This window comes from Ursus americanus, chromosome 22 (assembly GCF_024610735.1).
Source record: "Ursus americanus isolate L20-20 chromosome 22, mUrsAme1.1.p, whole genome shotgun sequence".
In the NCBI taxonomy this organism is placed as follows: domain Eukaryota; kingdom Metazoa; phylum Chordata; class Mammalia; order Carnivora; family Ursidae; genus Ursus; species Ursus americanus.
The window spans coordinates 43624259-43641347 of NC_142148.1; the positions used below are offsets into that span (position 1 = coordinate 43624259).

The 17089-nt window shown below is 39.7% G+C and overlaps 1 protein-coding gene across 3 annotated transcripts in view; it reads right to left on the reverse strand.

Annotated features, from left to right (window-relative positions):
- The window catches only part of RALGAPA2 (Ral GTPase activating protein catalytic subunit alpha 2), a 312880-nt gene that overhangs the window by 97945 nt on the left and 197846 nt on the right, over positions 1–17089 (reverse strand). For all 3 annotated transcript variants that reach the window (XM_087853775.1, XM_087853774.1, XM_045809914.2), the window contains 3 exons: positions 12710–12833; positions 10484–10639; positions 4600–4758 (listed from right to left, as the gene is read on the reverse strand). In XM_087853775.1, coding sequence (XP_087709901.1) covers positions 4600–4758; positions 10484–10639; positions 12710–12833 — 439 coding nt within the window. The remainder of the gene's footprint in view (positions 1–4599; positions 4759–10483; positions 10640–12709; positions 12834–17089) is intronic.

Sequence of the window (17089 nt, forward strand, 5' to 3'; positions counted from 1 at the left end):
ACTTCCCAGAATATTTTAAAGGATATGCCTTAATCTCAAAAAGGTTATTTGGTTGAGGTTGAGATAAATATTTAAGAAAATTGCATAGATGAAATAAAAAGAAATTTCCATAACCATGTTGCAGTCAAACATACTCCATATATAATGAAGCCACATTAGTAAAAGATTTCCTTTCAAACAGAGATGCCAATACTGGTTACCCTTCACCTTACATGTGCAAATGCTTTTGTGATTTCTGGTGCATCAACCTTAACCAGCATTTCTGGGCACTGGCTCCAGGTGAAGGTCCTGGGCTAGCTGTCTTCCTGAAGAGCAATGTGAGCATGTGAGCATACAGCGCACACACACACACGCATACGCTCTGAGTATGTAGCTGCTGAGCCTACAAGGGAGACAAATACCACCTTGACAGCAACCTGGTAAGTTGGGGCAGCTTAGGGAAAGGATGGGTGTATAGGAAGGGAAGGATCAAACAGGGCCCATTGTCTTAAAGGGGCACTTAGAATCCCTGCAAAGGACTGCAGAGAATACTTGGTCCCCAAACGGAATGCTACACCTGAGGAAATAAAAGTCCAAAGAAATTAAGAGACCTTCCCAAGACCCGCACCCACTTGTGGCAGCACAGAAACTGGAACTCTGGGGTCTCGTCCTCTATCCTGGCATTCTTTCCTGCCTGTACTTCTCAGAAATGGCTGAATCATCCATTTTTCTCCCCTGCCCATATCCACCAGGTCCAAGTAAGGAGAGTCTGCAGGACATTAACATGTCTTTCACTTATAAAACTGACATTCTGGTTGAGGTGATAAGGAGAACTCTTAGCTTCCCCAAAGGTTTCTCTTGTCCTAACTGCACCCGGTCAAGGCTGCTCCAGCACGACTGCCCTCTGGCCAGACAGTCACTAGCCAGGTGCTAATGTGCCTAGAGATAAACATGACAGAACATTAAACCTACCTTCACAAATTCATAAAAGCAAATGTTTTGAACACCAAAATTGTTTTTAGTTGCTGAAAAAAGAAAAGCAACACGGGTTCTTACTGCAATATGGAAGCTTTATGAACCCCTTTTCTGCAGAACAAATTAGGCATTTAAATAAACTCTTTCAAGCACTCATGTTTGGCTCTATATGCAAGTCTTCCTCGACTACTGACTTAGTAATGAAAATAGAAATAAACCCCCCCCAGCAATCTGACAACAGCACATTTCTTTTCCATGACCAAAAACTACCATGTCAACATTTACAGAGATGAACTTACTTTGAAAGTGATTTCACAATGAAATCGTGTTGCTGAACACACTGATATTTATTTATTTATTTATTAAAAGTTCAATAAAAAGCTCAAGAAGTGAGCAGACCCTCTCAGACGCGAGGGTTTTCTGTGCTCATACAGCACACCCACACTTCTTCAACATACCATTTCGCAAATGCTGTGTATTATTAAAAGGAGGCAGATTCTGCCAGGCACATAATTTGTATATTTAAGGGAGGTGTATGGAATGAAAAAGCAAAATATGTTAAATTTCAAAGGACTTGGAAGCAATGCTGCCTGTGAGCTTGTATTACAAATAGCCCTACATTATTACATACGCTATTAATGAGGCTGAGTGAATGAAAGTACAATTTGAATATGCATGACTCTATCCAATGAGCAGGACTTTTGTGTACTGATGAGGTTTTTTTTTCCCCTCCTAAAAAAGGATTAAAATTATCCTTAGAGAAGTATGACTGCCCAGAGACCAGTAAAATAAATGTACTTAGACCAGAGTCATACTATATTCCAATGAAATATATAGGTGCTAAAAGAATGCCTTTGACTCTACCTACAATTTGTGAAACTTGTGCATAATCCTGTCCTCCTCCAAAGGAATATTCCTCAACTTCAAGCAGCTGCGTCAATACAATTTCTAAGCAAAAATAATCATTTTGGTGGAGATCCCTAAAAGTAGGCAAGGTTAAATAAATCTTTTGAGTACAAAGCCTTTACTTCCACACTGAGGAGCACTAGTTAAAAGACTGGGGAATGGGTAAATTATTGCACCAAATGGCTGAGAATTAATCTCTGCTGACTAGCTGTAATCTAACGAGGCGTCTGTGTCCCAGGGAGCCCGCAGCATGTCCCTGGCGGTATGTGCAGTGTGTCGAGTCTGCGTGGCACCCTTTGTCCTCGCTCACAGGCGGCCTTTCCCCTCATTGTCCATAATATCCTCATGCATCTGGGACGCGTGGAATGCATTCATACTAACAGACTTACCATTGTTTTCTCTCAGAAGCTTTGTTGAGCAAAGACTGCATCACGGTTACTGATAATTATATTGCTTAATTAATCAAGACAAAAAAAATTTGCAAATCATTGCCTGGTTGCCAAGCAGGGAGATAAAAAATGACAACAATACAAGCTGAAGCAATATAACAAAAGTAACAGCTATCTGATCAGAAATTCTTATATAATGAAGCTATTAATGCTAAATCGGTTAATGTTAACATTGCTCCAGGTGTCTCTACTTAGATGCAAACAAAAAGGCTAACATTATGGATATAAAAGGCCAAATGTTGCCATGGATTCTGTAACCTGATAGAGAGGACAGCCTTTTCATTTGATTAGGGAATGCAATTTAAATACCAGGGACTGAAGCCAAACAAACAGACTTTCCCTCCACAAGCCTCTTGCATTCACCCTGGGGTCAGTGGTTGGTGAACAAAAGGTCAGCCACACTTGCCCTGGAAATGTCTGGATTAATTTTATTACATTGTAATGGTTTGTACTTTAAATGTGGGGATAACACTAAATTTCCAGTTGGCCATTATTCTCTTCTTCCCTTTAGGCTTTTTGAATTGAAATATTAAGACAGCGATTTGCTCAATTCATCTTGTCAAAATTTATGACCAAATTTATAAAACTTACATATATTTTCTAAAGAAATTTTGAAAAGATATGTTAATACTTGTTTTCATGCGTTAAAACTGTAATGCCTTTTAAAAAATCATTTTTTAAGAAAGTTAAAAGTTTCACTTTTGACACTGTGAAGTGAATTGGAACACCTTTCATGTTCTTTATTTACTACAAAAAACAAAGGTGACATTTTTAGGATGGTAAGTGACATTTCGAGGGCCATGTTTTAAATGAACTAATAAAGCCAGTTATTCCATACTAAATAATAAAGAACCACATTTTGCAGATTGGGAAGCTACAGGACACTAAATCCGTTGGTTGTCTAACATCAACATTTTCAATTTAATTCTTAAACTAGTGTTCTTCCTGGACAAACACAAATGTTATTAGCACTCAGAGCCACTTTCTTATACAAGAGTGAAAACTTTTTACACACACAAAGACATGAATCAAAGATAACACAAATATTTAGTATGAACAACTTGTGGCATCTTTTTACTCCCTGAATAGAAAAGAGGGTTCCCTTTATGTCAGGGTTCTCACCAGCCAGAGCGGGGCTATTCTGAATTCAGGAGGTGACCCACACTGTGTCTAGTCTGAGAAATGATTCATTATTTATTCTATTTTCATGGTGGCGACTGTAACTGAAAAATTACTAGCAATGGTAATAACAACAGCAACTAACACTCAGATGGCTTTTATTCTGAGCCAGCCACCGTTTGAAGCACCTTTCACTTCTTAGCTCATTTAATCTACATGACTTTAACACTTTCGATTATGCTATAAATCCCAGGAAGTCTCACTTATTATTTTAAAGCTCAAAAATAGTATTTAGAATGGTAACTTTTAGCTCCTTCAAGAGAACAATTTGGAATGAAAATGAAGATTACACTTAATACCAACCTAGAGCACAAAGTCATTTTCTTGAGGAGTGACTTAACTATGCTAAACGTTTAATTAAAAACTTAAAAGCAAACCCTGCTATTAATAATTCCAACACAAAAACAAGTCACTATATAAAGCACCGCTAAAATACCACTAAAGGCATGGCAAGGATCGAAACCGCAGCCAATTTAGTACACGGCACACAACCATTGGATTGTTCCAGCCGTTTCCATGATCAATACCAATTGACGTGGCTGCATTGATTCTGTGGCAAGGTGCTTCAATTGTTAAAAATCATCGCGTGGGCGGGCTGTGCTGCAGAGGCCTGGCCTGCTTCACGGCCATGCTCGCAATCCTTCAGGATTGACCCCCATTAGCAGCAGTCAGAGGCTCCGTGAGCAGCGCCTGTTTGTCACACAAGGTCGAATTCTATACCCACAGCCATCCACAAAATACTAGATGTGACATGGGGTTCGTTCAACTCTTATTATTATTAATCAATGTGTCCCAAATTTAAAATTACCATTTTTTTTAATTAAAAACATTTTAAATTAAAAACACTTAAAATACCATTAATGTCTTCACACTATAATTTACAAAGAGTCTAGTCATAACAATACAGAATTCTGTGCTCCTGAGGAAAGGTACTCTGAAAATCCCAATTCATACTGAATTCCCATATAGCATGTGGAATTCAGATATATGTGAGACAACCACCAGTTGGAAAAAAGTCCCCTTTAACATATTTACCTCATTGTTTTTCAAAAACAATGAATCATATGGCAAATGCTATATGAGTCAGAGTGGTAATGCGGTGAAAACGTACCTCGGGTTTCTTTGTGATCGCGATAAAGAACATGTGATTCTTCACTGGGTAAATAATGATTGAAACGTCTCCGAAGGCAGTCGGGATAATGCCCCTGCGGTAGTCCCTGGAGTGTTCAGACCAGACGATGTGGACCTCGTCATTCCCCAAGTGACGGAGCTGCAATGGCCAATTGGTTCTTTATTAATCAGAGTGATAACAGCAGTTTATGAGGGGTCGTGGCTTACAAATTGAATTATAATACTCAGAGGCAAAAATATTTCACTATCAAAAAAGGTACGACACCACTGCCTTCTAAGAGGATTTAAAAAACACAAACACATGGAAACACTGCTTACCTTCTAAGAAATACACTAGCACTGAGATGATGCATATAAGCATGGCAGGTACATTACTGCTAGAAGGGGACGAGACCTTTTCAAGGATTGTTTTTAAATTGAATCTTACTCCTGTATTAAAGCCTTATGCTTTATATTGCTGAGCATGTCTCCAATTAACGACATGAGCCTTTTATTCCATATTACAATAGAGCTTCATAAGACTCTTAATTCAATGGTTATTAAGAAAAAATATGCGTATAAGAGACCAAAAGCTACTATAACACAATTTTTACCAAATGTATAAAAACTAGATTTGTGACAAAGCTTTAAGAAAAAGTACGTATAAAGTTACCTTTGTTTAAGAAACTAATAAGTATTACTTAAATTTAATAAGAACACTAGTAACTAGCATTCAGAGATTGCCTTACTATCCAGAAAGTATGTCCACACGTACTGTTTTGTTTAATCTTTCCACTAACTCTCTGAGGCAGATGACATCATCTTTGTGCTATCTGACAGGGAGGAGACGGGGCTCAGGAAAACAAAGGCACCACCTGACCAAGGTGTGCAAACAGCGAGGAGCAGAGAGGGCCTAGAAACCTGGGCTGGGTCCTCTAACTCAGTGCCATTTCTACTGCTCACGACTGTTGAAGTTGACACCAAAAGCCAGTTGTACTATCACAGCTCAAATAGTGTAACCCACTGTTTTTGCCATTTTATAGACAAAGATGCCATAAAGTCCAAAAACAAGTCAGAGACCCCCAGTGTCTCTGAGGAGGGCTTAGCATGTCTCCAAGGAAGGGACTCTTTGAGACTTCTTCCTAGGCCGAGCTCTTCAGCTGCAAGAACATCCTTGATGAAGGTCCTGTGTACCAACTGTATATCCTGGGCTGGAGAAAGCCCCACATGAAATCGTCTGATAAGCCTGAGAGTGTGACTAAAAGAAACTAGATTTTTAAAGATTAAAATGTTGGCCAAAATTGAAGTCCTACAACCATAAAGGCTGACTGGTGAAGGCCCTTTGAAACCTACTGAAAGTCTGAGGTCTGGTTCTCTCACGTGCTGCAGAAGAAGAATGCTATCTACCACCATGAAAAAGTATTTCTTGCTTCCTACTTATTAAATAGATGAACCCTAAAAATGACTAAATTCAGAGGCACTGTTAATAAAATAGTGATGCCGTGCCAAAGGTAATGTTGTAGTTCTGTATTAAAATACAAAAAAAAAAAAAAAAAAGGATGCTCTGGCATACCACATATTTAAAACATGTTAGCATAAATAAAATTTTCTTTACAGACTATTTGACCACAAAAGAAAACTCTGAGGTGACCCCACCATGGCCTCCTTTCCATTTACAAGGTTACAAAGGAAGCTGGTTTGCTGCAATGCTTTCCTATTCTTCACTCTTCCATGCTTCTGGGAATGACTGTGTAAGTCAATTTTTTAAAAAGACTTACACCAGTACCATTGTACTACAGTGATACAGGTGCGATTGCAGGTAACCCCTATGGTGAAGGGCGCACGATTCAACAGTGTCTGAGCTTGGGCGCTGGGATAAATGCAACTGTAGGTGTTGAGCAAAAGTCACGATAATCCAGAACAATTTAACAGCATCTACAACTTTCTAAATGTAAAATTACCCAGTACGTCTTTCTTCTTCTTCTTCTCCTCTCACATAGAAAGGCTAAAAGGGTAGCAGGCAAAAGGTGTAGCCAAGCCATTACCACTCATAAATAGTTAAAAGAAAAAGAAAGACACCAAGTTCTCACATCAACACTGAACGTCTCTCTATATTCTTCTATTTCCACCTCTCTTTCTTTTCTCTTTCCTTTTTAATAAAACATGCCAGGCTCTCACAACACACTCCTGAAATTCAATCGTTTTGCAGTGAAAACATGGTAGTCGGCATTACCAGCAACACAATAAAGGCAGGTTTTCAAGGGAAATAGGAACTGTATCAAATTGAAACTTTGGTGGGGGGGACTTTAGCCCAGCAGAAGATTAACTGTGACAGTGGGGCTGCCCTCACCCTGTCAAGAGAGGCAAACTGCCAGGTAGTTTTGTTGTGCCCCTTGACATAATGCCAGCACAAAAGTCGCAATGGGAAGAGCACACCTACCAAGCACCCTTCAAATGTGGGTGTTTACCTAATGTCAGCACCCTAAAACCTGTGATGGCTCCTTTCAATCCAGAAGAAAAGTTGCTCAAGGCATTGGCTCCAAGGTAATACAGTGATTACTGAAATTTTGCAGTTACTCTCTCTTTTCTCAATTAGGTTCCTCAATTATATAATCCACGTAAGTCTCTTCTAATTCTGTTTGGACTGTGTTCTCAGAACCATAGCAAGGGAGAATAGTATCACACTGACAGACCCATCCTCCCAGTGTGGCATTTCTGTAATTAAGGAAAAGCTATTTCTGTGTGGTAATGATACAGTATTCATCATCTCAAAGCTGCTTTCAACGTCATGTGCTCCAGATCTCTGGACAAGTCACAGTTTAAATGGCTAACTCACAAAACTAAGAGCTAAAGCCACAGGACCCACTGACTGGTAGATCTGGAGCAAAGAGCAAAAACGTGCCCTCTTCCGCCTCAGACAAGAACACAAGCCAGTGAAACAAGTAAAACTCACCTGGCCAAAATGTCCACTGTGTCAGAATAGGAAGGAATACTCTGGAAGATTCAAAATGTTGCTCAATTTAGAGGGGATTTTATTACAGAGATGTCATTTTGGGAGTTCTAGAGAATTCTGAATAGAAGCCCCCCATCTGAAATCTACCGGTGAGTTTGTTGCATGCACACAAGTCAAGCCAGTATGACTCATGTATAATCTGGGAGAGACCGATGAATCTCGTTCTGGGATGGAGCTGTCATTCATGCCAGCTACTGCTTCAATTGCACAACAGGCCCCAGAATGTGCGGATGCTTAACAGGCTTGGAACAAATGCTCGCTTCTTCAGTCTTAAGAAATCAACCCCATGTCCTGCCACTTCTCGTCCTGACAGAGTTTCAAAGTCCCTCTGCCTGGGCCATTCTGCCTGCTGCTGCCAGGCGGCACGCACTGGTGACACTGGTCATGGTACACACCTAATAGGCTGACCTCCTTTCCCGACTAATTGCATTACATCGCCAGCTGGCTCCAGAAGGAGTCGTCTGTTTGATTGAAGAATTCCTGCTCCTCAGTAGGCCCGGCTGCTACTTTTACTAAGTAACAGTCAGGCCTGACATCCCCATTGTTCAGCTGACAGTGTGCCCATCCTAAAATCTAAGTTTTATTTGTAAATTAACCAAGAAACTTCCTGCCAGAACAGTGCTGCCTGGAGACTGATAATGTGGGCCTTTCATCCCTTTTCACTCGTACTGTATCACTGCCAATTTGTTTTTTATGCGGCTGGCCAGCCTGAGGCTATAAAAGCCTTGTAAGACATAAGTGCAATTATAGTCCTGGAGTCAAATGAATTGGACAAATCCAATAGCACAGCTCTGTCCCCACTCTGCAAACCCCTACAGCAGTTAGATTAGCTGTGAAAAATCTAATCTAGCTAGAGCTAACAAATTTCTGCAGTGAAGGATCAAGAGTTCAGTATGGGGTTGCAACCGGATTGTGGAATTGAAAAAGTGCCCCCATGACAGGGGCAGAAGAGAGCATGAATCACTTTAGAATTCTGCAGCTCATTTTTAAGCTGTTAGGGACAATTTAGTTAGAATAAGACAAGGAACTGTGGGCTGCTGTTACTGTGACTGATTTTTAGTCTGGCTGTGAGACATCCTGATAAAGAGAGTTTGTCACTAATGATGCTAAATCTCAGAGCTGCAAAAGGTATCAGCTGAATTTTGATTATTACAGTAGGGAATCTTTCAACCAGGCCAAGCCTTGCAACATTATTTATAGCAAGGCGTTTTATCAAGAAAACATGATGCCTTTTCGCAAAAGAAAAGAAAAAAAGAAGAGAAAAAGAAAGAGAGAAAAAAAATAAAAGAATCCTACCTAGGAAATAATTTTTTAAAATATTTTAAATAAACCTATTAACAAAATAGTTCTTAGTCATAAAAAAAGTCATAGAATATGGCAACACATTTGCAGATTAGCAGCAATTTACAAGGCACTGCAAATAAAAAGGATGTGGAAGCCTTGCCTAAGGTCTTGGTAATCTGAAACAGGGCAGAGTACCCCCTTCAATAAGAATGTTGCCACCAGGGTGGCCGTCAAAACTAAGACGTGGAGGCAGCTCCTCCATGGGCGAAGGAGGCAGCACATGGCCATCATGCTCTGCACATCGCAGACACTTAGTCACTGTGAAAGTTGTCTGTGATTGTGCTGCGACCCAAGTTCTAAGGTCTTATGCCATGAACACCATTGCCATGATATAGGTGATCTAGACATCTGGGGCTGCAGTGATGATAAAGCAAAACTGCAGAGAAAAGAGATGAGGTGGTAACAGTGGGGCCCACTGACCAATATCAGTCACCTTCTAAAGGGTTAGGAGAAAAAAAGATTCAATTAGACCAGTGGGCAATGACGAGGGCTGACGTTAGAGATCTTACACCAGGCACCATGCTAAGCAGGTTCATGGGCATTATCCATTTACTTCACAACAACCCTGGGACATAGGCTGTTTTCAATCTTGTTTAGTAGATGGGGAAGTCTGCCTGTCTCCAGACCCTGGCTATAACCACCACACTAGATCCTCCAATGGCAACCTTAGCTCCTGAATGAACTATTTGCCCACCCACTCAGGAGCTGTCTGCAGTTTTCTTGCATTCTTGTAGGAAGACAGTGGGTGTGAGGTAGGGATTCCAGACTCACTCTGCCACCCACGAGCAGGCTGGCTGCAGTTGTTCCTTTCTTCTGGAAACTCAAGGAAGTGGGTCAGAGTTCTAGGCTTCCTTCCCAGACTAAGATTCCTCTAAGCACTAAGGTATTCCTCACCTCTAACAGAGGGTCGCCTAAGGTGAACATCTTGCAGGTTAGAAAGTTCAGGGCCATGTTCCTCTGGCGAGTTCCTCAGAAGTGGAGGAAGTTTCCTCTGAATTCTAGAGAAAACTGCTTCCATGGCCCAAGTTGGAAGAGAAACAAGGTCAGTGCCAAAGGTGGGACCCTTAGGCAGGAGCACACCTGCACTTGTCTTTTTCACAGATACTACCCAATCACCCCCAGCAAGCCCGGGAGATGCCTGCTTTCTCAGCAATCTGTCACTACAGGGTCTTTGCATCTTATGACCTTTGCCAACCTGAGAGGTCAACAATGTTATTTTCTGTCAGTTAACAGTCAGATGAGGGACAATCCAAAATTAACATTTAAGACCCTTCCTTTTCCTAAATCTTAATCTTAGAATTTAAGACTCAAATGATTGATTGCTTTTCATTTATTTCTTTGTCTAGTTTGTGCCAAGCTAGATATTTCAGATTAACTACAACTGTAGCTTGAGAAGAAATACAATGAAATTGCATCCAGAGGAAATCAGTCTTGGTGCATGTTATGCCAAGGCCTTTGATTTGGACTACAAGACCTACAAACCTACAAACCATGGTGACTAAGAATGGTCCTCAAAGAGGCTTCTTACCTTTTTGGTGAGTGAATCATCTGAGTCTGATGGCATCCGAGTCGAAACGTGGAAAATCACTTCCACAGTCGAGGTAGCATAGTAAGGGGCGGTCTGCCCCGTGCTGCCGTTGCGCTGAAGTCCGCCCATGAACCCACAGTGGGTTGACAGATCCACCTGATGCAGGTAACAAAAAGGAAAGAGTAACGGTCAAGCTTAAACTGTCCTCATTCACCAAGCAGGAACGTCCTTTTTTTTTTTTTTTTTTAAGAAATCTAATTATTTTCATTTTTATAGCTTTCTGATAACAAACAAATATAATATTAAATTAGACAAAATTAAAACATTAAAGAAACATTCACAATGAAAGTGCTCCAAAATCCTCTCAGCCTAAGAAAGGCACCATCACAAATTTGGTGCATATTCCTCTAGCTTTTTTCCATCCTATACATATGAACATACGTATTCATGTGTGTATGAGTGTGTATTTATATGTATTTATGTACACACACACACACACACACAAACACACACACACAGAGATTTTCCCTGTTGATGGATTTATGGGATTTTCTGCTTTCTCAAATAGTGTTGGTGTGATCAAACCACAAGGAGCATTCAAAGGAATGTTTTGGTAGGATGTTGTATCAAAGGGTACAGATGTTTTAAAATTTAACAGCCACTGCTAAACAATCTTTCAAAGGGGTTGTTCTGATTTACACCACTACTACAGGTCTGGGAGCTATCATTCTTTTTCAAGTTATGGTGTGAATGCTCACTTCTTAGTCAATGCCCAAGACCTCCCCCCTCTTTTTTTAAATTTAACTTTTCATGAACCAGTATTCTTTCAGTAAAGCACCTGTTGTAACACAATTGGGAAAAAAAAAAAAAGCAATAGAAGAATCTCTTCTGTGCCAAATACAATCAATATATACACTAATGTTCTTAGTTTTCTTAAAATTCCAGTTAAGAATGTGTGGTTTAAAAAGTATATTAGTCTCTCATCTATGGAACATAAGAACTAGGAAGATCGGTAGGAGAAGAAAGGGATAAAGAAAGGGGGGGTAATCAGAAGGGGTAATGAAGCATGAGAGACTACGGACTCTGAGAAACAAACTGGGGGCCTCAGAGGGGAGGTGGGTGGGGGAATGGGATAGGCTGGTGATGGGTAGTAAGGAGGGCACGTATTACATGGTGCACTGGGTGTTATACGCAACTAATGAATCATCGAACTTTACATCAAAAACCAGGGATGTGCTGTATGGTGACTAACATAATAAAAAGATATTATTATTTAAAAAAAGTATATTAGTTAAAATGATTAAGTATATTCTACAGTAAATAAGAAGTCACTTTATTAGTAAGGAGGACAATTTATTAGAGTACAGTAACTCTTTTAGACTAAAATCTACTTGACATTTTATAAAGTACATGGTCTTGACCTTGATGTAGGCTTCTCCTATTCCCATCTCCGTATTAGTTTTCTTGCTAACATTTAACTCTGAGTCAAGTCTTATTTATGCACCCGGAGAGTTTCCTACAGCACAGATAACCAAGAAACCAAAACAAAAGTAAGTAAAAGTAAAAAAACTATTTCAGATATACTGATTTCCATTATAACTACTCTGAGTTCTTTTAGATTCCGGAAATACATTTTCCTTTAGATTTATGTTCCTAGACACAGACGGGTGTGTGTGCAGGCATGTGTGTGTATAAATGCATATGTCAGTCAGAGTATCATTTAGCAGAGAAAAAGCAAATTCTTTCACTATCAGTCATCCTGGGATCTCCCTTAGGGAAATAGGTTGGCTGCCAAACCATTATGGCTACTCTATTCTATTTTCATGCCAATTTTTGACTTCATTCAGCTCTTTCTTCATATTTTTCACCCACCAAGTCACTGATTTCTTCTCCAATCTCCATACCGTAGTGGAAGCCAATGCTTCTCTAACCATGTTTATCTTCTCTTCCCACAAACTATCTATGGGTGGGTGAGCCAATCTGACTACTCAGTTTGGATAAAAAGCAGATGAAATAACATTAAAGGAAAAGTTAAGGGAAACAAAAGTTCATGTATGAAGTACTGAAAAGCAACTAACAGAAGATGTCAAATTCAATACATTCATCAACTCCCAGAATGCTAACCCGTACTAGATTTGAATGTAAAATCTTTATAATTGATCTCCAGTTTATATACATCCTTAAACAGTGCTGGTCAATAAACAGCTCCTAAATGAAATGAATTACCTCCCATCCAAGTCCGGCAACAAAGTCTTCATATGCTTGGCTTCCTCTTTCATTGGAGAGGATTGAACACTTGTCTTCTTGACCTTCAGCAATGTAAAACACTGCAATTTTGTGTGTTTCACGGCTATAAATTTTTAAATTTAAAGTAGTTAGAATTCTCATATATAAAATTTTATTTCACTACAGTCACCAGCATGACTCCTAATACAGAGCTCACATTTCTGGAGAATTTACTAGAGGTCAGTTGTTCTGAGGAGGTTCGACACACGGTCTCATTCATTCTTCGCAAATGCTCTTAAGAGACAAGTGATTATCATTACTTCCCTTGAGAGGTGGTTGAAAGGAGGCACAGAAAATTAAACAAAAAGCACACACAGCAAGCGGGGAGACCAGGAATTGAAGCAGGGCAGTATGGTTCTTGAGATCACGCTCACAACATGTGATATATTTAACAGCATGTTAGAACACACTGTGTGACAAACTCTCTCCGTTTTTTTGGTGCAAAAAAGTATATATATGAGAGCATTTCACATAGATATCAGTTGAGACTAGGTCTATGTGACTGCCTATATTTTACTTAACACACTTTGAGAGAAGGATATTGGGTAGCTCCCTGACTAGAACTGTAAAATGTGCTAACACCTTCTGAGAAACAGAAGCTTCTTCCAAGCAGAACACACTTAGGTACTTTCCCTGTGAGGGGATGTACACACCCTGTGCTCCGACTAATCTGAGGGAACCAGGCAGGGTGAACTGATGTCCAGAGGAACCTCTTAGGCCATATAAGCCCTTCACCCACTTCCTCCAACTACGGATTTTGGGTGCTTTGCTGTTAAAACAAGTAAACATGATCTGTACTTTGAGGACAGGAGTCCTCCCTTTTTGCCTTTTGTACATCTACCCTGGTCCCTGGCATATAGTAGCTGCTCAGTTAAATCTCTGTTGACCAGAGACCCAATGCTATATATAAATATATTAATAACCAATTTCTACAAATTATACTCTAAAGTGTCGAAATAACTAGACTTTTACCTGGCAATTTGGTGATAGTTAAGAGATGAAGACACTGTGCTAATTCAGAGCGTTCATTAAGAACCCCTCATTCCGTGGCCCCATCATCTAAGAGTTTTATTCTGGTCTCTATTTTCTAAAGTTTTGGATTATTGCCTGCCGAGCAGTTCCACCTTCCTTATTATTTTTGCATTGTATTCTGAAAAATCTCATAGGAAAAATTGTCAAGTGCTCAAACAACACAGAAATGTTTCTGTTATCTTAATCGTTCAACATTTTAGCAATATAATCTGATTAGACATCTATACTGGTGGAATTTGGGCTCCATATTTTAACATATTCGCAAGAATTTCCTTCTCCAGGACTTAGTTTCTACTTAATAAGCAGAATGAAATGAAACTCAACTAAAAAGTCACAAAAAATGAATCAAGGAGGAGAGTACTCTCCTTCTATTTATCTAGGTAGCTTATTCATTCCACCCATAGTTTATGTAAAAGAAATGTACTTAAGAGATAAATTAGAAAATATAGAAAGGAAAGAGAAGAATACAAAATTCACTTATGTTCTTTGCTTCTATGTTGAAATCACAACTGCTACTTTCACATACAAAAGTGAGAAGCTACTATACCCTGTTTTGCAACTGATAATTTTCACTTAAATTATTTGTGAACACTTTTTTATTGTGTAAAATCTGTGTAACATAAAAAGTCACCATATAAACCATTTTTGGGTGGGAACACTTTTATACCATGTAATTCTATGACAAAGTTATTAATGGTTTTGTAATATTCCAGTATACGAATACACCTTATCCCAAATCCTTGTCATTGGACCTTTAAGTTGCTTCCAGTTTTAAAGACCCTGTAACATTATCTTCGATACATCCTTCAAATACATTCATAGAAAAAGAATCTCAGTCACTGCCCACTTTTAAGGCTTTTGAGAGTGCTGTCCTGCTGCCCCTGGAGAAGATGGACATCCTGAATGCCCTGCCTGGCGTGGTATAAGCACACAGTTGGGGGCACCTCTCTTGATGGAAACCATTCCTGTGAGAGGAGGGAAGTTTTGTGGTGATGGGTCCCAGGGGACTGGTGCTCTAGAGCAGAGACCTTGTGCTCTCAGACTGTCAGAAAGCTTGTCCTCATGTAGTATGGGGATCCAAAACTGCCACACCATTTATTCCCTGAGTGACAGGCAGGACAAACCCGTATTCTAGAATCTGACTAGCTTATTCTCAGAGCTATAATAATTTGGGGGCTCAGATGATGACAGAGATCATGAACTCTGGCCTGAAACACTGTCTCTTTCAACAAGGAGAAAAAGTATAGTCACTCAATTCCTTTCTGCAGCTCTCTGTATATTCAAGAGTCCTCAGCATGTGATTGTTCTCTGTTCTATTCACTTTCATACATATGTCAAGACCATCTCAGGTTTATCTGAAACATTTTTGTTGACTCTCCTCAAAGTCCAAGCTTTTTATCTTGTAGCTGCTCGCAGGTCCTTGAGTCCTCATTAGCTCAACATGGGAACACAAGAGCTAAGCCCCAGTGACTGCCTGACTGATGTAGGTGTGAGGAAAGGTGACCTTTAGCTGTAAACATTCATCAAATTTCACATCCTCCAAAATGTTAGCACCACAGAGAGCCTGCTAGGATCAGACGCTGTGTCTGGTCTTATTAGAGCCAGGCTTTTGAAATGATAATTAGCAACAGCACTTCATATCCATAAGCTGCACCACCAATGCATGAAGGAGCAGGTAATTCAGGAACGCACGCACATAAAATCAACAATTTCCTCTTCCTCATTAGAATGCATTTTCCTTTCTTATTAGGAATAGACTAGAATAGCTCAGTTTCCTTGTGCTGTCACATTAAAAAGCCAAACAAAGAAAAAAACATGATTTTAACTTTCACCTTACCATGTAGTGACAAGAGGTATTAATATTTAAAAGAGGAACCCACTGTAATTTGCATGTCCGTTCATCATACTTTTTACATCTTTGCTTTCTTCATAGTATATGGATGATAGCTGCAAGACAGTCTCTACTTTTCCTAAGAACATGCTAAGCAGGAACTATGAATTGACAGCAGGGAGATAAATTGGTTTCAGAAATAAATAGAGCCACCCTAACTAAAAGTTGAGGGACAGGTATGCTCTTACCTGCTAACTGACCAATACATGGGACTGTCTAGATATCCCACACCTAGAGCCTTCAATGTTTCCTTTTTTTTTTTTTTCAAAAAGAACCTCAGAAACACCCTGTACAATAAAGTAAGTTGATACCTTTTTTAGATATTAAGAAGATACTAAATCCAGGAGTTGGGGTTTTAAGTGAAGGTTAATCAAGGGACAGAGGATTTGCTGATCAGCTCTCAAAAGCCGTATTTTACTGCAACAGCACCCCAGGGAGCTCATTCAATTGTACCTCATGCAACTAAAGTGCATTAACACTCAACAAATTGGCCACAATTACAAGATACCAATGTATTCTCTTAATACTAGGAAGCATGGAATGATTCAGCATATGCTTGAAAAGCTGAGTTTGGAGCCTAAGCGACTGCTTGTTAAATACTGGAGGACAAGAGGGAAAGAGAAGTGAACCCCCGAGTCCTTCACAAGAAACCCCTCACAGAGTTTCCACAGAGAATTAGGTCTCTATTCCTCTAGAGAAAAAGGAGCATAACAACAATTGGGAAACTGAATATGATGAAGGACAATGTGAGGAATAATGGCTTCAGGTTTTTCATCTGTAATGAGATACCTAATGATATTCCTATGGGGAATAAAAGAGGAACAAAAAGCTATTTTTTAGAAAATGAGTTTTTTAAAAACTAAGACTAAACAAGCAGTTTACTCAAGACTTTTAAGCACCTGTTCTGCACCAAGCACTACACTCACTGTTGCCTGAGATGTTTTTGGAAGCATACATTTCCCCGAATAAAAAACTGGTCTTGAGTTCATCTGTAGAATCGTTTCTAAGATTGTACAAAAAAGGGGTGGATCTGAGATCTGACCAGCTTTGAGAAGAAGGCTCACTACTAGGGAGTTACTAATTGAAACACACTCGTTTTAAGCTCGCCCACATTAAAGAGACTACAGCCAGTGCATTGGCAGACAGCATGGGTTATGAAGTCAGACTCACTTGGTCCGAACAACATGGTTACGTGTGAGCTCAGGTGGGCTGTTTGAGCTAGGTAAGCCTCTGTCCTCATTGGAGAACGAGGTGACTACAGAGATTAAATGAGAATGAATGTCCACTGGCTGCCACATGAAAAGGTCCTCAACCAAAGACACAGATTAGATGGGAGCAATGACCTCTTCTTAGCGTAGCAAACATGTAAGCTTATTCCTCAAGTGGAAAAACACCAA